Source organism: Salminus brasiliensis, chromosome 23 (assembly GCF_030463535.1).
Source record: "Salminus brasiliensis chromosome 23, fSalBra1.hap2, whole genome shotgun sequence".
In the NCBI taxonomy this organism is placed as follows: domain Eukaryota; kingdom Metazoa; phylum Chordata; class Actinopteri; order Characiformes; family Bryconidae; genus Salminus; species Salminus brasiliensis.
This window is the reverse complement of record NC_132900.1, coordinates 8342611-8369620: the sequence shown is the minus strand read 5'-3', so window position 1 is coordinate 8369620 and position 27010 is coordinate 8342611. Positions and strand designations below refer to the sequence as shown.

The following is a 27010-nucleotide window of genomic DNA, read 5'->3' as shown; positions in this document are numbered from 1 at the left end:
CCCTAAAGCTCAGCAGAACTGCACAACCGTACGCTGGGATTAGGATCTACTTTGTCTTGGCCTTTATGTTCCGTCTCAACAGCAGAGATGTGAACAGAGTCCAGGACACATTTACGATCACACAATACGAGGATGCGTCGCACATCAACAATTTATATGAGCACTCAGACAGAGCGGTGCTGCCAGATGTTAGCTTTAGGTGGCCTGTTTGGAAGAGAGGAGAGAAAGCAGGCACGTTTTTCTACAGCTCTATACACCAACTGTTCACAGAAACCCCTTTAGACACAACATTGATATGACAGAAACCAAGGGAACATTAAAAATGTTTAAAAAGAAATAAAATAAAGATAGCATGTTAAAGGGGTTCTAGTATAGACAAACTGGATGAACTATATTTATCTTGGCATAGTTGATTAAATAGATTTCCAGACATGGAACCTCAAACACTGTTGTTCTTCCTACGTTCTTCAAAAGAACACCAAACTGGGATCAGTGTTAGGCTAAAAGCAAATGCTAGCCAAGTGGCCTTCCTATTTCTTCTCATCATCGTCCTCTCCCTTAAAAAATAAACTGGACTACCTCAGCTGAACCAAACTACAGCTAAAGAAACATCATAAGAGAAAGTACGGCCTATTTTTTGTTACAGGTAAGACTTGAGAAAACCAAGCCTGGGGAAGCGAGTGAGAGCAAGGCTAAAAGCTTCCTGGCTCCTCGTCAGCTTGCTTACAGCACATTGTGCTGAGAGGACACAGTGAGCGTAACGGTGGACAGTAACACTATCCAGTAAGAGCCAGTAATAATGACAATGTTAATGCTATGATATAATATGCAGCGTCTGTGAGCGGTTACAGTGCTGTAAACCAGACAATAAAAGCAGAGCTTATTGTTTATTTTTCCACAAACCCTCTGTAAAAGAAAGAGTTTCATTTTGGTACCAAAGGCTTGTAAAACTGCATCTGAGCATTTTTCGCCCCAGCCAAATTTACATCTCTGATAGCAAGAGGCCTACTGACTGCAATGCTGACGGTCCATTGTCATTTTGCTCAGTGTTTGTTGGGAGGCACACCGGAAGTGAAGCGTAGTATTTAACAAAAAGCCACTTTTTATCGCTCATACAGCTTTGTTTTTAACGTTGTAACAATAACACTGTTCTTTTTTTGGGGGGATAATTCCCCAAGTCTTATCATAGTGTTGGTGTCCTTGTCTCTGCATGGTGTGGGGTAGAACTGAGATTGAAGCTTGGTTAGCTATTAGCCTAGCATCATATCTAGCTTGATGTAGCAGACCAAATAATTAAAGGACCCCCATTTTTAATTCATCACGATTCAGATGTCACAACCATGAACACACCCTCTCAGGACGGCCTGTTCAGACTAAGGCAACAGAAATGCTCCAGACTGACTTGGAAATAAATCTTTTTTCACTGACTTTCTATGAAAGTTCTGTTTTTTTCCCCCTTCACCTGTTAAACTGACATTTTGGAGATTTTGGAGGAATCACTTGCTCGTAGGGGGAGCTTGTGAACAGCCTTGCTGAGGAAATTGAAAGAAATGGGACACCATAAGCCTACTAGCATAACTAGCAGGGTACAAGTACGAGTAATGGTAATGGGACAGGGCCTTGATGACTAATCCACGGTTAGACATTTTTTATTATTGTATTAAATTAACTCATTACAGTATCATCCTAATAGGTTTGATATTCAGCTTTTCCAATAGTATGCTTACTGTCAGCTTACTGTTTGTAATATGCAAATTGGTAGCAAATTTCTAAGTGAGAAAAAAATAATACACCTCTATTTCTCTCTCCAACACACACACACACACACAAACCCCATTAGCTCCCATATACATCATACCACATATTGGCTCAGTGGCATGTGGGAGCCGTGACCTATTTTTTCGGGCGTTTTGTTTGGAGGCTTGAAGGAACTGTCTCTGCTTTTCGCTGAGCTAAAGAGAGAGAGGGGGAAAAAAAGGCAGAGAGCTAGCTGCATTTGCCCCGTCTGCTTCATGCTTCGCTTCCCCCCCCGAGAATGTATTTACTCTATAAGCTCTGGGTGACATTCACACCCACCCTGCATAGCAGAAGAATGATCGGCGCTGGCTTTATTTCTATTTTATAGAAAAGAACAAATTTTATTCAAAGGAAATAAAACATTTAAAAACAACAGTACAGAAAGTCAGTCAAATTAGTTATTACCAATAACCAGTCGTCATCCTCAAAGACTACAGTGTAGTTGTCTAACGTTACACTCTGCGACAGAGTTGGCTGGGGCTTGCTATGCTGCTAGTGTGCACTATGGGCCTAATAGCTTTACTTAGAAGCGGTGAGGACTTGTGGGGCTCTGTCAGAAGCATTTCAATGATGCAATCTCACATGGCAAGCAGATCTGTTAACTGAAGGTCTCTCAGGTCAGCCATATCTTCAGAAGCGTGCAGTAAACTGTGTCCTCCTTGCCTGATATAAAGCCTGTTATTTCTAATAGACTGGGATAAGCCTGTCTGGGTCTGTTTTACTTTACTGTAGACCATAGAATGTGCTTGGAAAACAGTGTACCCTCTTAAAAATGAAGGTGCTACAAGGGTTGTTTGAACAATGCCACATAAGAACCACTTTTGGTTACATAATTTAAGATTTGTTTGCATAAACCGTGTTTTTAAAGGTGATATATATGGTGATATTTTGAATATACATGAATATAGCCACAAACAACTCATTTCTATGTAAAGATACTGTAGTGGAGTAACGACATTCTGAGCAGAGAATGAAGCCACACGTCCTCTATGTGCTGTGTTTGTAGTTGGTCAGGCCACATGTGCATGTTAGTCTCACCATGTGGAAACATTGGCCCTCCCCATGAGACAAGACAGTGACCGTCCGACACAGCATTGTATATGCAAGATGGCAGAGTGCAGTATGAAGCGTTCAGGTGAAAGGGAGCGTCCAGATATTCCTTCACAGAAACTATATGCTGATATAATGCACTGTTTTGAAAGTTTGGAGCAGGTCACCAGCGGGTTAGCCGTGATGCTAGCAGCTAGGCTAAGCAGAGCTGAAACAGGACAGGTGTGGGAGCACAGCAGTCAGGTGAAAATTACAGGAAATTGCATGACACAGAGTACACAAGCAGAACACATAGGGAGAAGCGGCAGTCACGGAGACACACTAGAAAAAGCGTGAGTGTGAAAAACCTTAAAAGTGGCAAAGAACCTCTACTGCAAACATGGGCCTTTTTTAAAGCCAAAAGGGGGTCTCCTACGGCATCACTAAAAGAACCCTTTGTAGCAACCCTATTTGTTTTGGGGAGGGGGGGGGGGTCTCTTATCTTTCTTGTTCCAATAAACTCTCTGCAGAGTGTAGTAAACTTGTGTTTTGGGTGCCATGCTGTTTGAAGGCCTGCTGTAACCACAAGTTTACTACACTCTGTATTAGAGAAGCCCTTCAGGCTGTTCCTGACTTGGGGGCTTCAAATCTAAATAATACAATCAAATTTCCGATCAACACAAAATTGACAGCAGGGATCAGAAAACAGGTCGACGTAGCAGGAAGTCAATCATAGTTGTTTGTTTGTTCGTTCTTGTAATAAAGATATAAAGCATTAGTATATTTCTTTATTCCCATCCTCACCCCCCCAAAAAGTCTCTATTGCTTCTATTTACAAAGAAATCCAACTAACTCATGGAAACCCTACAATCACGAACAGAGAAGAGAAAAGTGTGAAAGTGTGCTTGACAGTTCAGTAGTTTCGAACAAAGCAGTGCACTTTTTGTCTTGTTTTCAGCTGCGAAAAGTGACTGGTCTCCCGACATTGCCGCAGTCACCTCCGATGAAGTGCAGCCCTGTGGAAAGGGCGGCTTCCTCTCTCCTGCCAGAAAGAATCGAAGTTGCTGGGGCAGAGAGGACACGGGCGGCCAAGTGGAAAGAGCTTGGCTGTGGAGAGGCAAGGGGGCTTTCTCTTCCTGTTTTCACCTCTCTCTCACCACACTCATGTCTGAGTCACTGGCTCCGGCACAATCGGTGCTGCTTTCGGCTGGTCAGCTGCTTCAGGGGAAGACATTCTGCACATTCCATCGCTGCTGCCCAATTTCCTTAAGACAGTCCACTGCTGTTCAGCCTAATCTCAATCTGCTGCATCTACATTGTACTGCTGAGGATCTCTGACAAATGCCTCAAAGCAGTTAAAATAGAAAAAGGCAGTTATTTAGAAAAAAAAAAAAGAAAGAATGTGTGGTAATTGACTACAGACAACAACAGATGGATCAGATAAGAGATTAGACTGAAAAACACAAGAGCATTCCTTCATATCAAGACATTATCAGTAGCCACAATGGCTACAAAAACTCCAAGCTAACTGTGACTGATGGGGGAAAAAAAAGGCATACCTCATTATTAAGCGAGTAGATTTGACCATGCTTGTCCTTTCTGACAATGTACACTCACCAAGCACCTTATAAGACTCAATTAGTTGTAGCAAGGATTGACAACACAGGTCAGGTCCATGGATTCATGCTGTTTGTGCCAAATCCTCATTAGTCTAGTTTTGCTGAGCCGGGGCTCACTGCAGCCTCAGCTTTTCCCGACATGGTATTCTGCTGTTGCAGGCCATCTCTGGTTGGACATGGTGTGCATCCCGAGATGCTTTTCTGCTTATCACAAGTTACTGTAGACTTCCCGTCAGCTTGAATCACTCTGGCCACTCTTCGTCAACCTCTCTCAACAGGAAGGCCTTTCTGGCTGCAGAACTGACGCTCACTGGATGCGTTTTCTTTATTACACCATATTGAGTGAACTCTAGAGACTGCTGTACTCCCAAGAGAATCCCAGAAGATCGGCAGTTCTACAAATACTCAAACCAGCCCATCTGGCACCAACAATCATGTCAAGCTCAAAATTTGATGTGAATATTATCTGAAGCTGCTGGCCTGTATCTGCATGATTTTATGCACTACACTGCTGCCACACGATTGGCTGATTAGATGATTAAATGAATGAGTAGGTTTACAGGTGTTCCTTATGAAGTGCTCAGTGAGTGTACATTTGTCCTTTCTAATTTGTGAGCCTATTCATACTTTGGCAGGTCCTTTTCGACTAAATTATAGATCCTAAAGGTACAGTACAAAGAGCTACAGCTAAACGATACATTAGGCATTTTCAACATTGCAGAAATCAGTGTATTATTTGTATGACAGAACAGCAGGGAGTAAGTGGCAGCCTCCGTCAGGTTAGCCTAACCTGTGTTCCAAAGATCCATTAGTTCAACTGAATATTGTGGGCAAGTAAAAAGGAGGAGAGCACTCGCCCGACTCACGTTGCGTCACAGGTGTCATACAGTTGTAAACTTCAAAACAGTCCAACACCTTCAAGCCCTCACATCCGTAATCACGTAAATACTAAACCTCACAGCAAACTGCCATTCAGAACGGAATCAAATACTGAAAGATCAGTGGTGGCTATTTCTACAAACCCACACAAAGTTCTACACTTCTGATCAAATACAAAGCGCTACTGAGAGTTGATCAAAACCAGGCCCTGAGTGTGCATATATATATATATATCTATATCTGTGTGTGTAAGCAAGCAGAAGTCCAGGCCTGTGTGTGTGTGCATGCGTAGGCCAGTGTGTTCTCAGAGTGTCTGGACCACCACAGGAAAGAGCAGGGAGAGGTGTTCTGCACCACGGATGGGCAGCTTGTGGGTGGTGTAGTAGTGGATGACTTCTGGTATGGTGTCGAAGGGAGGGCTGTTCTCACCAAGGATGTATTTTCCGTCACGAGACAGAGAAAACTTCATATGCATGAAGCCGTGGCAGCTCCTGCAGAGACAGAGGGTCAAAGAGTAGCAACTATTAGCCTACAGTATTGATCACTTCAATCATCAAATGCTTGAACACCTTACTAACCCATACTTGGTAACTTCCCCTTTTGGCAGATCTCACAGTTCGTAAACACTTTCTGTAGGCAGCTTGGAGTCTTTAAATTTTAGTTCTAGAGATGTTCATGTTCTGTAATATATATGGACTGTGTTTATGATATACTCACAGCTTTGAAGGGAAGTCCAGGAACCATGTGAGCCAATCAAAAACACTTTTTGTGTACTGAAGTATTTTAATAGTGGATTTAATTAATTTAATTAATTAATTTTTTGTCCTCCAAAAAGTTCAATTGAACATTTAAAATTAATTACATTTTTGGCAAAACTGTACATAAAAGGTTTACATATTATCCTATTAAACCTGCAGGTTTAAAACAAGAACTTCAGCATTACAGTCAGAAGTGCAGTGGGGTATTTATACCCCTTATCAAAGTGTACGTGGTCTACTGTATGTATGCTATTCCCTACACAAAGAAATGTGCTCAAAATTATGGCTGAATAATGTAATTAGATAGGGTTTGTATCATCAAGCCCAAAGTGCATAAATAGTGCAGAACACACTGGCAACAGTAACCAGCTAAATGGTGTTTGATTGTGTTTTCGTTTAGAGGGTGTTGATATTGGGGTCTGCTGTGGTTGTGGGGATGCTGAAAATGTGTAGACATCAATATTTGAAATCAGACACATCATTTTACCATGGATTTTAATTCCTTTTTTTCAAGGACTCTAAAACACTTCAGTTCAACAAATGCTTTTCCTCATTAACACTAAATAACTGCTACTGAGGTCAATCGTTCTGGCTCCAGTTCAGTCTCCATTCAAAACTACAGTTTCAAAAAACAACAACTGGAGCTGACTTTTTAAAATATGATTAAGAAATAAAGCGTTATGGGTCATCAAAAAAAAATAATAAAATAGAATTCACATACATTTATGCAAATATCAAATATAATGTGATCCCCTGAGAAAAGGAGGCCACCTTGTCACTTCACCTCCACCCAGTTATTTATGCAATTCCAAAATACTGGTGCCGGTTTCCTTTGTTCCTCGTTTCTACTGTGCGATAAAAGAGCAGCTTCCTGCTTTGTGTTTGAACAACTCTGGCGTACATGATCGCCAGGGTCGGTGGAATGTGAGGTATTAACATCAAGCACTAGGTATAAACCAGCCTTAAACATGAATAGACAACAGTTACAGTCGCTTTGCCGTTTCATGTGGCCCATCATCTAGAACGGCACCTGTGTGTTAACTCTTCAGCTGCTCATGCATCATGCGAATGCTGCTTTCGAACCACCTTTTTGTGTTGTGCTAATTTCAGATTCTCTCATACTTTCAATGCCGTGGTTCTGAGTCAGACTCTGCTACAGCCCCGATTGTTTTTTAAAACTGTAGCTTTGAATAAAGCCGATCGGACTGGAGACCAGAAATGAGTAACCTTGTGGAGCCATGTCATTAATAATAGAAACATTTTAAAATATTGATGTACACGCATCTTCAGCGCCAATGTCATCAACTATGGTGACTAATCACAGCAGATAAATACACTGTTTGGAAAACATAAGAACAAGCGTCAGGCATGTCTGTTAAATAATAAAGACATTACACACTGCCTTAGGTCTCCTCAAAAGAACAATATATTTAATTCAGTCCAATTATGCAAGCATAATCTGTGCACAGTTATGAGAAATCAGTTCAATTATGTGCAGGCTTAGAAATAACCAGTGTAGCGCTTATGCACCCAAGGGAAAAAGGAAATGATAAAAGTGAATGCTTTCGATATTGTTCCTCATCTCTGAACGCTGGATCGACTGAGCTAGTCAGTCTCCATGCAAACACACAGAGGAACAGCTGTGCAGGATTAGTCTTTTCATAGAGTGCTAGTGGCGTGGACACAGAGAATGAGCATGGTAGTGCAGAATAGAGGAAGAAGAGGAGAGAGGAAGGTCAAAGATGGGGGGTGGTGGTAGAAAACTGGATGGATTTAATCACTGAGGATTTTATTGAGTTTAGCTCATGGGCTGGCATGTACTAATACTTAGGACATCACCACAATAACCAACAACCACCATGTTTGTTGTAGTTGCTATTACTATGTCACTATCCTACTTGTTTCAGAGTGTGATTAAACCGCAGCAATGATGACACGTTTGGACAAAAGTATTGGGACACACCTCAACCATTAAATTTAAGAGTTTCTTTCAGTCCTAATTCCACAGGAGTATAAAATCCATTTTTGTGTGTGTGTGTAAAGACACACTACATGGCTAGGTGGTTGGTGTGGTGCAACAGATAACACCACCACCTACCATTGTGTTACAACAACACCATGTGGGAGACCAGGGTTTGATTCCCGGTCTGGGTGACTGTGCTGCGCTACACCAATAAGAGTCCTTGGGCAAGACTCCTAACACTACACTGGCCCACCTCTGTAATACCAGTAACCTTGTAAGTCGCTCTGGATAAGAGCGTCTGCTAAATGCCATAAATGTGAATGTAAATGTAGGTGCTCGCTTTTATACTACTGTGGCAATAGGAAAAGAAAGCTATAACATGCTGTACCTCTGTGGGCAATCTGAGCCCAAAAATGTACAATTTTGAGTTAGTGTAATGGTTCTTTGCACTGTATGAGACCCTCAGGAGGTATAGGCTACCATTTAGGATGAGGAGTGGGCTGCTGCACTTGTCTAGGTTATTGCCTCCTAGTCCTACTGCCACAGGTGTATAAAGTCAAGCACCTAGTCATGCAGTCTGCCTTTACACACATTAGCGAAAGAACGGGTGGTTCTAAAGAGCTCACTTAATTTCCAGAGTGGTTCTGTAATAGGAGCCACCGTTGCAACAAGTCAGATTGTAAAATGTCTTCCCTTCTAGAAATTCTACCATCAACTGTAAGTGGTTCTACAAAGTGGGAGCATTTAGGAACCACAGCCACAAAGTTGCAGACCATTTGAAGTTAGAGAGTAGGTTCACTGAGTAAACAGTCTCAATGTAAACAGTCCAGACCTAGTATGTGTATATAATACTTAAAGACCAGTTATCAACAGGCATGGCTGATAAATGATAAAGACACTGCACACTGTCTCAGGTCTACTGAGAAGAATAATGTAGATCAATACAGTATAATTAAAAGCAGTCATAAGAAGCATAATCTGTGTGCAGGAATGAAAAATCAGCTCTATTATTACGTACAGAGTGAGAAGCGGTGTAAATCTTTACTGCAGACATGATGGATGAAATCCTACACCTAAATACTCGCATTTAAAAGCACCATAGACTCTAGGGGCATTAGACATTCCCGCATTCGTGCCGGAAGCAGGAGTTAGGGGCTACTATTTCAGATGAGGAGTGGGCTGCTTTCGTGCAAGACATGGTCTTCCCAAACAGGAACGACTCGTTGCAAACAATGCCCCACAAACAATCATCACATGTTCTGGTCATGCCAAGCCTTGTACATTTTTAAGCTCAGACTGCCCACGAAGGAACAGCATGTTATTGCTTTCAGCACTTTTTTTGGCAAGACGAGTGATTCTGCTTAACAAGTCTGTCAACAATACATGTATGTATTCTAGTTTTTCACAAAAAATGCATTATAGCCACGAGCCCCCTTTATTAGAGGCCTAGGGGTTAAGATTCTGGGCGTGTGGGTGAGTGAGGTTAATGTATTGAAGAATTTGAATGGTAGGTGAATACTTTTGTCTGTGTTAAGTTTACTTTTCACTGCAGGTCATATTTCCCAAGTCTGGGCTTCAATTGCAAAATCCAATCCAATAAAAAAAAAATTGAAAACCAATCCAGACACCAACTATAAATGTATCTAAAATGTGCTGCTTCCTATATGGCTGAGCATTATGCCACCTGTGTTTCATAGCGCATAAATGCGAGAGTATTGTCGAGCCTTCTGCACGGGTAGAAAAGTGAATCAGTCATGTCTGAAAGTCAATATCTGATCCATTTAACTATATTGCGTTTTGTATCAGTACCAAAACCAATGTATGAGTAAAGAAAAAAAAAATTCAACAAAAGTAATAAAAAATAATATCTACACACATTTGAAGTCATGCACCAACCCTTAGAAACCCACACCATCAATATAACCACATCTAATAAAAGACTTCAAATGCCAAACACACAGTCATGGTGCACAACAAAGAACAAAGCCAGTCTGAAAAGTCTCCAGATGTAGGAGTCTTACTGTTCCGTGACTGTCTGAGCAGGCTTAACCAGAGATTTAGCTGAGATACCGTGATTAACAAGCATTACCCACAGGGGTCGGGGGCTCAAGAGCTGTGCGAGTGGATCAATAAGAGGGAGAGAGAGCACGCGCGAGAGCGAGCAAGAGAGAGAGCACAAAAGATGTTATTAAAGTACCCAAGTAAGTGTGAGGGAACACGTTATTGCATTTGCTCAGCGAGTGGCAATATGAGTATGTAACTGTAGCACCTGAAAGACTGTATTAGAACCTGTGTGTGTGTTCTTATAGCCCTGAGACACTGTAGGGTCAGGTCCAATATCAGGATGTTAATCTCTGACCTCATGCATTTGAAACCAATAAATGTGACTGAAATACCAACAGCAAAATCAGTGCATAACATATATATATGAAGTAGTTCAGAGAGATGCAAGGTGCAAGGACATGCAGGGCTTTGAAGGTTAGCAGCAGAATTTCGTAAAACACACGTTGCTGGTAAGCCAATGTGACTGCTGAAGGATGTGAGCAGACTTTCGTGGGAACTAAGAATAGGACTGGAGAGGGGAAAGTGACAGAGTAGGCCATTAAAATATATAATTATAACATATTATTATTACATATATTATATTATTTTTATTATTATTATTATTATTATTATTATTATATATTACAGCCACATTTAGCATTTAAAAAAATACAACTGAATCACTGTCTGGAGATCAATGCATTATAATGTCCTGATGAATTTTCACACCACTACTGCAGCATGTAAGTGTGTATGTATGTACGTAGCTGAGGTGTTCTGCGAGAAGCTCACTGTAGTACCTGAGGGAGAGAGAGTAGTCGTTTCTGCTGGTCTGACTGTTCCTCACCAGGTAGCTGCACTCTTTACACAATGTCAGGAGAGACTCTGCTTCGGAACGCGTCAGTGCACCATGGTACCACCTAACACACACACACACACACACACACACACACACACACACACACACACACACACACACACACACACACATTAACAACATTTACATTTATCTCCCCAGCTTAGTCATTTCTAATTCCCATCCACTAGTTAGCACTCCCTGTGTCGTACAATGCTACCACTTTTGGGAGGGTGAAGGCTAGCATGTGCTTCCTCTGAAGCTTTTTGAACTTTTCTGTGTACTGCTGCTAACAGTTAAACACGTTTGGAGGATAGCATTAACCCTCAATTTGGTTATATCACCTAAAAGCTGTGTCATATATATATATATATATATATATATATATATATATATATATATATATATATATATATATATATATATATATATATACACACACACACACACACACACACACACATACATACATACATACATACACATACACACACACAAATATTTGTTTGTATATTTGTATATTTATACATACACTTGCTGTTCCAACGGTAGGTTGGGATCCACTCTCTCTCCCAGAATGGTGTGAGGGTCGCTGGATTTGCGCAGGCTAGTGGCCTTGCTGGAAGGAGGGCTAGTTCTAGAGGCTCCGGCTCTCCTCTGCTGCTCCATGTGGGGCAATGTGGACCGGTCCCAGTCACCCCCCTCAAACTGAACTAAAACACAAAGACAAGATCCACTACATTTCAACCAGGTCAGATTTAAGTAAAGCGGTCCAGAACACCTGAAATGGAAATAGCCATGTAGCATGACTGACTGGCAGTCTGCATTATTTTTGCAGAGTGAGCACTGCTTTCATTGTGCTGCAGCTCACAGCAGTTATCAAATCACTGCAATCCAGACTAGCATTGCTTGTGAACGCATTAATTTGAGTGGATGATCGCACACACTCGGCCATCATTGTTACACGTCTTCATTCGGCTGACAGGATCAACAGGGGGGCATTCATCTATACAGACTGACAGCAGGCTATCAGTTAAATCCTATCTGCCTTTTTCTTCTCAAACTCCTCCCTAGCCCCCACTGCCCACCCATCCCCCAATTCTCTCCCTAGAGTGTATATATTGGTTTCCCCTGTAGTATCCTTCTAGCTGTCTGTTTTTTTTTTTACTTTATCTTTGCTTCTTTCACCAAATCAGTCTCCCTGTCTCCTGTCTCCCATCCTCCCTTCCCCCTTCCTGTCTCCCCATCTCTTTATAGAGACATATGTTTGCATTATTTTTTCAGTTAAATTCAATTAATAGAAAATTACTATACTTCCACTTCTGGTTACTGGTTACATACATATTACTGCACCATGGTGCTTTTATTTAAAGCACTCACACTATAATGTCCTAATGTTTGTGGACACCCCTTCTAATTAATTTATTTACCTACTGCCTGTAGAGAAGTACTGCCATTAGAATAGGACTCTCTGGAGCAGATAAACATGAACCTATTGGCACGATGCCTAATGCCAGGTGTGGGATAGAGGGGTAATAAAGTCCCCTAGCATTGGACTGTGGAGCAGTGGAGCTGTGTTCTCTGGAATGATGGTTCATGTAGTACTTTTGGAATGAGTTGGGGTGGGGATTATCCAACATCCTGACCTCACCAACCCTCTTGTTGCTGAATGCAATCCTCATAGCTCCACAATCTAGTAGGAAGCCTTCCTTGCACAGTAGAGACAGTTACACCAACAAAAGCAGGATAAACTCTTTTTTAATGAAAAGGTGTCCCAATACTTTTGTCCATAGTGTTTCACTTTAATGCTCTTTTTTTTAAAGCTGTATTTTGCCCAGTTGCCCAATTTACAACCTTAACAGGATACTTCCATGAGGTAGGAGAATGTGGCAAAAGGACATTTTCTGAAGTGTTTAGAAGCCTTACAGAACAGATAAATAGCACTAGTTGTAGGTACCTAGGCACATTATGTAAAAGCATTTCTCAGCAACAAGAGAGCTTGTGCTTAAAACTCCATATCACATTAAAACAGATGCATAAATACATAAATACAATAACAATGAATCATTTCTCATTTTAAAGAAAGTAGTTGTGATCTTTAGCAAGTTTGAAGAACAGGTTCCAGGTTTCTACTAGATGCCCCCAGCCATTGCGTGGGTGTGTTCAATTTCACCACAAGCTCACCTGATTCATCATCATTAAGCACTGATTTACCACACCACGTGTTGGATGATAACTATAAACACTACTAGACTCCCATGAGGAGAGCTTTGGAGATGGTTTAAAGAACACAGTGATGGAAAACTACCGAAAGAACTACCAGTCCTTTTTACTTGCTGTGTTTGTTTCACTTGCATGTGCACACAATGTGACTTTATACCGCTAAAATGTAATTAACTAAACATGATCATGTTGGCTTTGGGTTGAGCTGTTGAGTTTTAAACTTACACAATCAGAAAAAATGAGAAAAAGGAGTAGCTATCCTGCCTAAATCAAGTGTGTAACAGAGCTTAGGATGAGTGGATTTGACACGCAGCCACTTGAATTTTGTTTATGCAACACTGTTGGATTTTGGAGTTGTTGGCAAGTGACAATCAAATCCCAGTCTGCTCCATGAAGGGAAGTGGTGTTGCCCACTGAACTATCACCTGCATAACATCTGATTTACAAACCTCACAAAAATTAACAGCTTTTACTAAAAATCACTAACTGTAAAATAAAGAGTGCGCAAACGTTACAGTAACCCAGCCTTTAACTTAAAGACTGTGAATTGAACATCTCAGCTAAAAGCAATCCCTGCACAGTTCCCTTCCAGCTCTCGCCATGACTCACCGCCCTGCAGGACTGTCAGACTAATTTAGTATCTGATAGACGCGCCAAGGCTGCTCCTTTAGACAAAAGGGGAGCATGCATGGGAGCAGGAGATGACCAGGACCATGACCAAGCGCCTGATGGGCCCGATTAGCAGTTCTCATTAAATTATGAAAATGGTTTACTGGTAAATGGTTTACTGTAAATGGTAAATTAGGCAAGACTGTTCTTTTTTAAATTAAGTGGCCAACAAGACCCACTGGTAAGAGGCTGCTGGCATACTAGGCTTGTGTTTTGCTTCATCTTGCAAACAGACAGCTTAGCCCATATTTTATTAAAGGTGGTTGGCCTTCCAGGTGATTGCAATAGCGTTACTAAGTGGTTCCAAGGTGCTATAATCAAATGTGGTTGCTATGGTATTCCAGGTGGATGCTATTGTGTTACAAAAAGTGATTGCTTAGTGGTTGATCGGATGCTGCTAGACAGTTTCTATCGTGTGCCAGGTAGCTGCCATGGTGTTGCTAAGTGGTTAGTATAGTATCCCAGTTCGTTACTATGGTGAAGCAAAGTAGTTGCTATAGTGTTGCAAAACGATTACAAAGGGTTGCTAGGCAGCTGCCATGATACCCCAGGTGGTGGTTGCTAGATGGATGCTATAGTGTTGCAGGGTGTTTGCTATGTTTTTTTTAGGTGATTTCTATGGTGTTGCAGAAGTGTCCCCATGAAGTAATAAGAAGTATTTAAAAGCCTCAATGCTTTGTGATCATACAGGGCAACCCAATCAGAACAGGGTTCATTTACATATATCAGTCTCAAAAGGCAAATCAGTGACCAAGAAAGGAAGCAGTAAATTGCTGTTTACATGTACACAGATTCATCATAAACGGAAAACTGGAGAGAGACACTCATGACAGATATGAGCTCTTTAAGACAACTCCTGCCAATCAGTGAGAGTGAGAACAACGTGACCCCTGGCACTAACACATTGCCTGCGAGTGTGTGTGTGTGTTTGTTCATGTCAGGGCTGGTGCTGAGGCTGCGTGCTTTACTGTCATTTGGCATTCTCTAATGGATGAGGTGTATGCATGTTCAGACAGACCACTCGGCAAATACACAGCGAGAAAGACAGAGACAGATGCACAGTACAGAGAATGTAGGTTTCCCACAGCACGACCGACTGCAGCATGGCCACTCCCCCTTTCTCCTTCCTTTGTACCGCTTTACTAGGACAGGGATCTGATGGGTTCTGGATGGTTTTAGAGACCCCATGCTCTGCATATCATGTTATTCCCCCTACTCCAAGACCCCATTTGCATCAGGTCACTTCATGTGCTTAGTATGTGGATTGTATCCTGCTAAGACTTTAGCCACATGCATTTACTCTTGGTAATTAAATGCATCTCTGGTAAGTCAGACTGAAATCCATTGTGCTGTGTGTGTTGTATCTTGGAGAGGCAGAGGTGTTTACACTGCTCTAACATGGCTCACAAGCGTTTCATACCACTTTTATGTGACTTGGCCTTAATCCTAATGCATGAACTGACCAGGAGTAGCAGACATTTGTACCAGCACATATGGAGCTTGGTCATTAGCAAGCACTGAAACACATGTATGTGATCAGATTTTTTTGAACACACTTGATATTGTCAAAATTACATCTTAGTGTGACCATAGCCAGCCTTGGTAATGTAACTTACTGGAATATACTAGAATGCACTGGGAGCCCTATTGATAGGTCTTTAACGTATGGTTGTACTAAGATAGAGACTGTTTGCCTGCAGAAAGGGTGGGAACTTTGAGAGCATGCACTGGAGACCTTGTCAGCTTCCACTTTGAACCAGAAGGCCAGACTCCACTAGGCTGACAAAGGTAGAACTAAGAGATGACACTGGATCCACCTCATTCCACCACTCCCACTTTCAAGAGTCCATGTTTGTGTTAGATTTTTGATCATTTCATTTCAAATGGTTTATGGTTGTACTGTGTTCAAAGTGAATGCCGCCTGACGTAGGCTACTACAGTGGACGATCATAAAGTGGCTACCTGTACTAACCCAAAAAACAAAACAACAAAAACAAAACCACCAAAACATCCATCCATCTGCCCTAACCATTTTGTGGAGTGGATAAACTGTGTTATGAACCTCTGGTGAAGTGGGTGCATCGGATGCTTGTGAGGCTTAAGAGTTAAGAGGTTAGCCTATGAGCCAATATACCTACCCAAGAGCCTCACAAGCACCCGAGGACTTTGAGTTGAGGTGTGCTCAACTTTTAGCATCTGTATTTTCCTCTTTCAGTGAAGTTCTGTAAATGTCTGACATTGCTTAGCTGTTTCAGCCCTATTTATAATTTATCATACATACATGAAACTTGCTGGGAGCATGAAAAAAAATTAAAAGACAAAATTATAGGTAATTAAATATGACACTGCACTGTTATGTAAAAAAACTAACAAAGAAAAGTAAAATTACAGGGTTAATCCACTTTAAGTCCTGCATGGGGTTTTTCTTTCCCTCTCAAATTGCACATCCTTCCAGTCACCTCTATTTTGTTCCCTTATCCTCCATCTTGAATCCACACATCCACACCCCCACCCCCCATCCTGACAGTTCATCTCATCTCCCACAATTCCCAGCAGGGACACTCTAACCCTCCTATAATCTTCGCTAAGATACCATCTAAAAGGGAGCAGAAAACTGCAGCACAGCCAGACCATTCTCTCCCACCCAGCCAAGTATGAGCCCCGACTGCCCCATTTAAACAGACATGGTTACACCACAGTTCAGCTCCAATGTCCTGGCTAAACAAACAGGTTAGCATGGGCTGCCTGGCCATGTGAAATATGTTGCAGTCAGCAGTCATGTCAAGCTTGTTTACAACAAATGTCCATATATAGTATAACTCTGGGGGCTACTGACTGAGACTGTATACCTATCCAGGATTGGACGATAATTCAGCAAATTCTTATTACTGAGACTCTGGCAAGCAGTTAAAAATGTGAAAAAAAAATATATATATATTCACCAACTAAACCTCTTTCGTTTCTAGTAGAAACTCTGAGACTATGGGCAGGTATGAATACAGTAATCACACCTGGATGCGAACCAAAAACCAACCGCACCAAGACCCTTGCGAGGACGTGGTCTCAGCCTGGTCCAAAATGAACTCGGTTTGTTTGTGGTGAGAACGTATTGGGTAACTATTGGGTGTTAACCTGGTTTACTGCCTCGATAATTACTGCAGCTATGAACAAATGCCATTTCTGCTGTTGCTCCATATTAAACTGCACAGAGAATCTGCACTAGTCCATAACACAGAACCTTCTTCCTTTGTTTACCTTCTTGCTCCTGCTTTTTTGCAGCTTGCAGCTCTAAGCCTAGATAGCCAGCTGTGAGTCCAAACACGGCAGTCTCGGGTCCTTTTACGCTCTGGCAGACACTAATTGTTATCAGCAACACTTGTGTCAGTAGCTCAGCAGACAGTCAGCAGCACCTGCTCTGGGTTGTCTGATATTCTGTGTATCTACAGCCAAGCTAACTAAACAAAGGCTAGCTTAGCACGTGGGCTACAGATCCCCTCTACAAACAATACAAATAAAATAAAATAATAAAATTACACACACACACACACACACACACACACACACACACACACACAACATGAGACTACAGAAACAAGTATTAATACACTCTGATCAAGTCAGAGGCATCCATCCACAGCTCACCAGCAAAGGCTTTGGAGATGTTCTCCTTCTTCCACTCCCAGGGCTGGTCGTACTCATCTGCAGGCCTCTCGTCATCCTGTGGCAAGCGGCTCTCTCGCTCATCATCTGCTGGGGCGGCCCAGCGGCGGCTTCGCTCCTCATATGGACTATCATACAGCTGGGGGCTGCCCCGGGAGCCAGAGCGGCTGCGCTCTGAACTGTGCTGCAGCTCTACAGTAGGAAATAATAAAAAAAACAAAACAACAACAACAACAGGATTTTAGATTAAGCAGTCTGGCCCCGTTTATATCTTATTGGCAGGGGTAGAATAATAGGCAGTAAACTGTCCATTTGCAGCCGAAGGAGTATAATCAGGGAAAGATTAAGTGCTTTATTAAGTTGTTATAAAGACCTACTAAAGCTTCCAAGAACTGAAGGGCACTATTTAAAGTAATTGTTCGCTTAATACACACCCTTTGCTGAGAGCTGGAGCATTGTGAGAAGCTACACTGTGCCAACATGCAGAATTGTTTTAACTGGCAGCAGTTTTTTTTGTTTTTTTACTTCAAACTGCTTGAACAAGGTTGTGTGAACTAGATTTCAGCTTTTCTAATCATAGTTGGTGCTGTTCAGCTTAATCTGCCCAAATCTGATGAGAGAGGAATTAAACACCTCCAAAGCTTCCTAAAAGATTACATTTTTTATTGACCAATTGATCTGATACAGAATTACTATATTCTCCTACGGGTTAAACACACCACAGGACCATTGTTTCTTAAGTAAGCAGTGTGGAAGAAAAACTAAACAACAATGTACTTAAAAAAAACAAAAAACTAAGGATATTAGGCTTTAGAAATGTTCACAGCTTTCATTAAAACAAGACAGCGCTTTTCCAATAGTCAACTGCGTTAAATAAATGCAGTGCAAGGTTCATTTTCGCATTTTAGATAAAATAACAAGCTGATGGCTATCTCCAACAAATACCAGCACTCCGGCTTTTATTTCAGAAATGGACCTGGCGCTAATGCTGCAAAAAGCTCTTCGTATATAATTATATGCTCTGTATGGGCTTTCTCTCACACTGAAATAACCTACACTTGTCTTCATGGGTCTCAGCAGAGGTCCTCCTGAGTGAATGCTCTTCTCAGTAATGCATCCCTGTTCTTTAAATGGCTTTGCTAATGCAGCTCTTGATGCCCTCCATTCATCTACTTGCATCCCCAAGGCCGCTGTGCAAAGAACCTCACCAGTAATGACTCTCTGGGCTTCAAAGGGCTCCATGTAGCTGCTGCTGTTCTCCACAGAGCTGTGATCCCAGCCTGGACGGGCCCGCGGGTCTGGGCGAGCGTCAAATGGGTCTGAATAATCTGTGTCCCCCACTGCTGGAGCAGAAGGAACCACCTGGTGAGGGGTGGGAGGGGAGAAAGAAAGAGGAGAAAGAAAGAGAGCAAGAGATTAAGGACTGTCTAAGGACAAAAGATGGATGGGCAGAAGAGGAGGCTGTGGGCGGAAGATTAAGCACTGCCTGGGGGTAACAGAACAGAAAAAAACAAGCAGTCTTAGTGCTTATTACTGACCTAGAAACAAAGAAATAATGACTGAGCAGGAGACTTATACAAAGTCTCATTTCATTTCAAAAATCGCATTTCAATTCAAATACCCTAAATGAAGATGCCCAACTGAGACATGAGAGTTGACTGTTTACATCTTTAGTCTTGCACTGGCATGACAGGACTAGGATAACTAACAAGAAATGGAAGCTTAAGAGACACCAGTTGAGCAGGTCTATATCAGTGCACATCTGCCTGAAACTGTGAGGAATTCTTAGATAATCTCAGATAGGCTAGTGTATGTGGTTTCTACTGTTTACTAGGGGTGGGAATCTCTGGACAGCTCATGATTCGATTCGGCTATGATTCAGAGGGTTGCGAGGTGTGATCAATTTTTGATGTATCTTTAAATACTTTATTTAGAAAGCCCAATTAACCAATCCCTGTTCATATGAACTCTACACTGATTTTCTAGCTCTCGTTGTAGAGTGTGGAGATTGCTGTGTCAGTAAAATATCTTAGAGACAGGAAGCTGCTGTATATCGGCTCCAAAGTGTGCAACATGGCGCGAGAGCCTTGGTTGTCAACGACTGAATATGGACACACATCCTGGGCCCTTTTCAATTTGGGACACTTTGCTAAGGTGCTTCTATATGCTACCTTTTAATGCAGATGATGCCAGTCGTATTTCTCATATAGTCATCTAGTTTCATACAGTGTTACAAACCACAAAAACAAGTATTTGAGATTAGCTAATCTGTCATGGTTTGATGCAGTTTTGACGATTTATGCAAGCAGCTTCCACAGTGCTAAATTAGTGGCTAAGGGAAGGAAATACTTGAAATGAATAATTTTCTGGAGAAATTGTGTAAATGTGATTTCCCCCCAAAGGACCACTTTACCACAGCTCACGAATAAAGATCAGAGGGAAATAAAGATTGCAGAAGGCACATGCGAGTCAGGAAAAAGAGCTGTTCAATGCTCTGCTTGCCTGAGGGAGACTATTAGGGCTTTACCAGCACCACACAGTCCACAGCAGTCTGCTATAACGTGGGCAATGCTGCTTCAACTGAGGTCGGCTGAGTTCATGGCCAGTTTTAACCCACTTTTTAAGTTAAGTACCATGTTTGTTTGCTTTTCCCCTGCTGCTGATGCTGCTGCTGCTCAGTGAGGACCGTTTCTGTTCTAGCAGTCACGTCTCGTTTAGCATGCATGCATGAATTCTGATGTTTGAGGCAGAGGGACAGAGGCAGAGCAAAGGTCAGGGCCTGGCTGACCTCACTGTGACCACTAATTAGCATCAATCAGCTTTGAAAACTGACAGGAGGGGGAGGGAGAGAGGGAGCAATTCTGGCCTGAACAATATATGAGAATATATTGTGGGAATTCTGGGGTGCTATTTTAGCAGCAGCTCGTTTATGTCCTGCAAGCTGTGAGGGGGCCATTAATCACATTAATGAGTCTCGGCTCAAAAGAGAGAAAGACCCGGTCACCAGTTCACTGGTTGTTCCTTCATTGGATCACTTTTGGTACCAGAAACACACTACAAGACCTGTCTGATGTTTTGGAGATGCTCTAATTCAGTCCTCTGGCCATCACAAAATTCGGCTCGTCATTAGTAAAGGCAACCGACCTATACAGATTCTTTACCTGTTAGAGCAACAAAGGTCCTATATACAATATATGTCCAAATGTTTGTGGACACCCCTTCTAATGAATGCATTCAGCTACTTTAAGCTGCACCCATTGCTGACACAGATGTGCATATGCAGGCATCCGCACACAGCTTGTCTAATTCCTGTAGATACGTACTGCCAGTAGAATAAGACACTCTGGAGTAGATAAACATGCACGTATTGGCACCATGCCTAATGCTAGGCGTGGGCTAGAGGGGTATAAACCCCCCGGCATTGAGCTGTGGAGCAGTGGAACTGTGTTCTCTGGAATGACGGTACTTCATTTGATACTTTGGGACAAGTTGCAGAGTTGGGGGTGAGGTGGGGTAGAGATCATCAAACATCCTGACCTTACTAAGGCTCTGGTAGCTTGAAGCAATCAAATTCTCACAGCAATGCCCCAAACTCTAGTAGAAAGCTTTTTCTGGAAAGTAGAGACAACAGAAAGAACTAAAGCACTATAAACTATTTTAATATCCTTGATTTCAGAAGACAATCAATGAGCAGGTCTATATAATTTTGTTTATATGGTGCAGAACCTTTTAAAAATGCCCCATCTACAGCATCATACAGCATTTATCAGATTCTGGGAAGCCCTTGTTCAGTACTAGATAGAACCCATGTAGCTAGGAGCATACTGATGTAGATTCGCATTACGAAATGAATTAAATGCAGCTATTTCAGTGCAGTAATCGAGCATCACAAAGATTTCAGCTTGAAATATTAGTCAAACCCAAAGATCTGTCTAATGCTTAGACCCTCCTACTTCACTGTTTAGAATTCTATATATTACCGTTTGGGTGTTTGTAAGCTTGAGCACTGTTGGAGACAGTCAAGTCATCATTATTTGACAATTATCCTGTCTACTAACTAGGTTAGGCGCTTGAGAGCTCCATGGCCTTAGGTTCATGAAGGGATGTTAATACTCTCTAATCAAATGGTGGCTGCTTAAGCATGAGAAAGCTGTGTGTCTAAAATCATTGCCGTTCCAGCAGGCACACGGATTACGCTCTGCCCCTGGGTTAATGAATATAAATCTCCCTCCCTGTCGCTTCAATATTGCATTGCCTCCAAAAGGGTAATTACAAAGTAATGCACCATGATGGTTAACTGCCATCGTGTCATGCTCTTCAAATAAAGCATGAGGGTGTGTGTAATCTTTAAAGAGAAAGACTAAGAAGCTATTTTTTTCTTTCATGGGTCACACATATGAGTCTAAATCAATTCAAAAACAAATCTAGATATTTAATCCAGAAATTGAAATAAACAAACATGCCAAAAGAAGCACCTGCACTAATCCAACATAGCCCCTAACAAAGCAGCAATTTTCTATATATTTTCTATATACAACCCTGTTACGGGCTCACAGAAGACGCATAGCATAGCCTTACTGTAACAAATACACTGCAATTATTCCTGAACCTTACTGGATAGTGTTTGTTGTCCACTGTGCTGTTAGCAAGCTGAAGAGATTGTAGCCGGGAAAATCTTTCTGCCTTGTATCCACTCAATTCCCAAGGTTTGCCTTTCTCTAATCTTAGCTTTAAAAAAAGGTCTGAGGTGTGTTTGGCTCCCGTTTGGTCCAACTAAGATAAAACTAAGGTCCAGTTTGAGGTAGTACAGTTTATTTTTAAGGGATCGGACGATGGAGAGAAGAGATGGGAAAAGGACAGAGTTTGGGAGTGTCAATATAATGAGCATACAGGTACATAACAGTTTTGGGGTTTCGAAATTAGTCGTTTTCCAGCTCTGGTTATTCCGGATTTTCTTTGGAACGATTTGTCACTTCCACTCATTAAAGTATTTAAAAAATCTATTCTAGTCTATGCTGATTAGAAAGTAAATAAGTAAATAAATTCCATTAAGAGTTTCCCGACTTAAAAGGTGCACATGAACACCCCCTTGTCGTAATTTCTAGTGAGACATTCTGAGATCACTTTAATACTCCAGAGAGTTCCAGAGTTGAGGTAACCTTCAACCTTTTAACATGGCGTAAAGAATCAGCATTGGACAGTACATAATTCCTTATTTTTAACAGTGCCTCTGCTGTTAATGGTTGTTTGTGCACATTCTTTTAACAAGTGCAAGTTATTAAAGCTACATTAGCCGCAATATTTCCTGTCGCTTCGATAATAAAGCACTTTAACGTGACATGCTTCCAATTCTGACTTCAGGAGTGGGAAGTTTTAACACAGGAGTTCGTTATAACACAATGTCACAATTAAGCCTCCCCAGAGAAAGAACAGGACATATCCATATCCCCAAACTGTGCTGGAAGCAAAGTTTACATTTCTATTTGTACCAGAGATGCTGGTATTAATCACTATTATTCAGGCTCAGAAAAATTATTTAGCCAAACCCAAAAAGCTGTGCCCCACTATCCCACCAACCTAACACACAGCCTACTTGTAGTGCATGCAGTCAGCACACTGTTCTCATTGAGATCAATGGAAAGAGACGTTCGTTGATGGATACCAGAACGCTGCCTAAACAAGTGAAAGCTATGACATTCCTTAGCACATTTTGTGTGTGCATGCCATGAGAACCTACGCTGTTTTGTGATGCGACAATAACGAGACAAGCAAAGCAGTAGCTCTCCAAGCCAGAAAATCTCTATTCACAACATTCAAAGGAAAGCGGCTTAGACAGAAAAACAAAGAGCTCTTCACAAGCAGTAGTCTTCAGCCCAACAAAGCCACGACACAGACTTAGATACAGATTTGACTATACAGATCAATGGCAGTGTATAGTAGCAAGGCAGACATGCATTGGTGCTCCAAACCCATTTATACAGAGTCTGTTACAGCAGCTGTAAGTGCCTGCTTTGCAGTAATGCAATTTATAGACCACACCAAGATGTTTTGACCTTAGTAATACTATTGTGTTACCATTAGGCTGATGTACACTGGACCCAGTGTTTGATTCATTTATGAACTGTTCAGAGCAAATCCATGTATTTTCCAGCCTATTAGCCTGTACAAGGACTGCATCAGCAAGGAGTTTAATGAAGTGAATGGAGGACTTACAGGGGCATGGGGCTCCTCAAAGGACACAATGCTTAAAGGGATCTTGCAGCGTCCAAATTCTTGAGATTCCACTTTTATCAGTCTGTGTTTAGGAGACACGATCTTGACCTCCACGCCGTTGGGCAGAACCGTTCCAAAAGCAGGAAACGGATCAGCTGTGGCCTGACCGTTCTGCGCCCGGTTCTCTGAGGGTTCGTACGGGTCCTCAAAGTCCAGTTCTTTTTGGACACGGTAGGCCCGGAGAATTTCGCTCTCTGTGTAGTCTGGCTTGGGTGGCTGCGGAGGTCCTTTCCTGCTGCCAAAACTCAGGTAATCTTTCAACCACTTTGCCATGGGTCTGTTAAAGGACAGGATTATGAGAAAAATTGCAGGACAATGGAAAAAAAAAAGTGTATAAAAAAAGCATTTTAGTTTTGCACTAGTGCTACAAGACTAAAATAGCCAACAAGTAGACACTTACACCCAAGCATTACGTTATACAGTGTCAGGAACCACGTTTGTTTATTTTAGATTACTTAACAGCTCAACATGCTATGAGGCAAAAGCGTGATGACTCAGGCGTGCAGCCTGCATGGTGCTAATTGATGGGTATTGCTTCCAACAGGTATGAAACAATGGATTGGGAGCTGTGGGAGCACCCTCGGGGTGGTCCTGGAGGGTATCCAAACTCACAATCAACACCAAGTGTTTACTAAAAGCCTTCTAATAGGGCTAAAAAAGTGGATTTTAAAACTTGTTTGTTGTTTTGTTGATGTGAAAAAATAAACTAATGGAACAGTGAATGAGCTAAAGTGAAGGCTTTAGTGATGAAAATGACAGGGGAACGATGCTTTGCATCAGTGACACTGTGTGCCATTACTCATTCAAAACAACTAAATATTTTGTCTTTGGAAATTATTTCTTAAATTTTTTTTTTCATTTTATACATATATATATATTTTACATATATTTTATTAATATAAACAAACAAACAAAGTCTATACATGCTTTCACTATCTCTCCATCTCTATTGGAAAGATGAGAGTAGTTTAACAAAAGACAGCTGAGAATGCAGTTTAGTGTAGCTGAGAATATATTTTTTATATATTTAAAAAATATATATATGATTTTATTGTGTATTTTATGGTATTCTTATTTGATCATTATGTTCCCCTGTATATTTGATGCTATTAAGCACTCTATAGCCAAAGCACTGCACAAATAGAAGATTATTATTTACAGCTTACAAAAAGGCAAACATATTTTAATTAAATATATATTTTTTAGAGATTGCGTAGAGGAACCAGTGGGTGGTGTATGAGTTTGCAGTACATGTCAGCTTCATCGCTTCAGTTTACAACTAAAGAAGCTATTTTTACATTTCATATACCGAAGTCATTATCCAACATTTATTATATATATATATATATATATATATATTTTTTTTTTTTTTACAAATATATATACACATACATACATTTTACCCCAAATCTTGTGCCTCACAATAATCTGCACCCTGAGACTAAGGCGTGTATCTGTATCTGATCCTGCAGGGTTGATTCACAAGCATTCACACTGAAGAGGATCACCCTGCAGTTTTATGGGGCTATATCTACATCTCTGTGAAATCTGACCAAAAAAAATACTCCATACCTTTAATAAGCCCGAATCATTGATGCCTTAGAAGATCTAACTCTTTCCGTCTGTGATTGTCTAGAAAAGAAAAGAGGAGAAAGACATCAGGAGCTTGAGGCCAGTTGGCGAACACACCAACACCAACTTCACTTCCATGGACTTGGATCCATAAAGGACAACGCCTCCATATCCCGACCTGCCCAAACGCTCTGCATTCCTTCATCTACGACCGCTTCACATGTCGCCGTCCGCGGTTTTCTCTCTACTACCAGCATGTAGCCAGCTACCTTATTTTACCTCTTAAAAAAATAAGCCCTGATATTCGTGCCCCAGCTCCCAGAAACTTTCCTCTGTGATCAGCGGCATTAATAAACACTACTGCTAAAAGCAGCTAGGCTAGCTAGACAACTTATTTACTTTTATGGTCGCTAGCTAGCCACTTTGTATAGCATGAGCCTCCACAGCAAGATTTCTCTGACTAATAAAAACTAAAATTCATCTTCAGTCAGTTTGGGCTTCTGCTTTACTTCATATTACAGCAAAACTTAACTTAACCTAGCTATAGCTATATCTACCTTCAGCGCACGGTGTGAGGCTAGCTCGGCTGTTGGTATAAGTAGTGCTGTAGTATTCAGACGGACCGCGCTAGCTAGCAACAAGCTAACCAAGGTAGTTCTCGCTCGAATTAAACAAAACAAAAAAGCGACAAGAGGAAAAATGCATTTTAAACTGTTAAAGGCTGATGCCAAAACCTATCTTCGTGCCTAAATATGTATTTAAAAAAATTATTTCAATTTTCGAAACCGAACTACTCTCAGCCATTGTGGCAACCCACATAACCCCCATCACCAAATTCCCAAATCGCTGTTCCTTATCCCACAAAGCAGACCCACATCTCATCTAGCTACCATAACCTGCAGATCCTCCTGTCGCTCCACTCACCTCCAAACGCCTCGCCGAGGAAAGGCTAAAAATAAGACACTTGTGAATGAACTCTGGAGCCCATCTCTCTCTCCGGAGCAGAGAGCTGCCTAATCCAAATGTGGGAGCCGATATGGCAGCCAGCTGGTTAAAAACACAATCAGCAGTGAGTTGTAGGAGAAAGCCCACAGGCTTCTTCTCTCTCCTTTGTTCTGCATGGAAATGTCATCCAGCGCAACACATCGCCCCAGTTTCCTTCAGCTCGCACTTCTAGCTCATATTAAGGATGCGGGTTCATGAGGAACAACACTGTAGTGTAAAATGTAAAAGTTACAATGTTTTTAAAACGAGCACAGAAATAAAACTCTTAAACATTTAAACACTACATTCTCAATATGCCAACTTCTACTGGTAAGGATGATATTTTAGTATGTAAGATTTCAGGTATCAGCATTACTTTTTGTAATGGGGGAGCAATTTGTGATGAGCTCTAGTTTTAACAAGATGTGCAACTTCTTTTTTTAACATTTACAGGCCCACTTTATATTGCCTTATATTTGAAGAATAGACTAATAGAAATTTTGCAAATTCACTGAAAATGAAGTTACTGCCATCATTGAAGTGTTAGTGTTACAGTAATGATTACCCACAGATAGTCATTTACTGCAATAATATCTAAAAGAAAAAAAAGACAATGCCACTGAAAATGTGCAATAGAAAATGGCCAGCGCAAAATAAGATGTGATAAAATATAAGGAAAAATCTA

The 27010-nt window shown here is 41.4% G+C and overlaps 1 protein-coding gene across 1 annotated transcript; it reads right to left on the bottom strand.

The window, feature by feature from the left end:
- Positions 1-2107: 2107 nt before the first annotated feature.
- On the bottom strand, positions 2108-26463 carry shda (Src homology 2 domain containing transforming protein D, a). The gene is made up of 8 exons (XM_072669231.1): positions 26266-26463; positions 25342-25401; positions 23710-24046; positions 18705-18858; positions 17479-17688; positions 11477-11657; positions 10889-11008; positions 2108-5815 (listed from the first exon to the last, which is right to left on the bottom strand). Exons 3-8 carry the CDS (start codon positions 24040-24042, stop codon positions 5629-5631), a joined length of 1185 nt encoding a protein of 394 aa, XP_072525332.1. The 5' UTR covers positions 24043-24046; positions 25342-25401; positions 26266-26463; the 3' UTR covers positions 2108-5628.
- Between the last annotated feature and the right edge of the window lie 547 nt (positions 26464-27010).

Excerpts from the sequence above, each read along its gene's own strand:
- shda (XM_072669231.1), bottom strand. The coding sequence starts at position 24,042 with ATGGCAAAGTGGTTGAAAGATTACCTGAGTTTTGGCAGCAGGAAAGGA. Across the intron at positions 17,689-18,704 it reads AGCCCAGAGAGTCATTACTG|AGCTGCAGCACAGTTCAGAG; the intron begins GTGAGGTTCTTT and ends TTCCTACTGTAG. Across the intron at positions 5,816-10,888 it reads GACTACTCTCTCTCCCTCAG|GAGCTGCCACGGCTTCATGC; the intron begins GTACTACAGTGA and ends CTGTCTCTGCAG.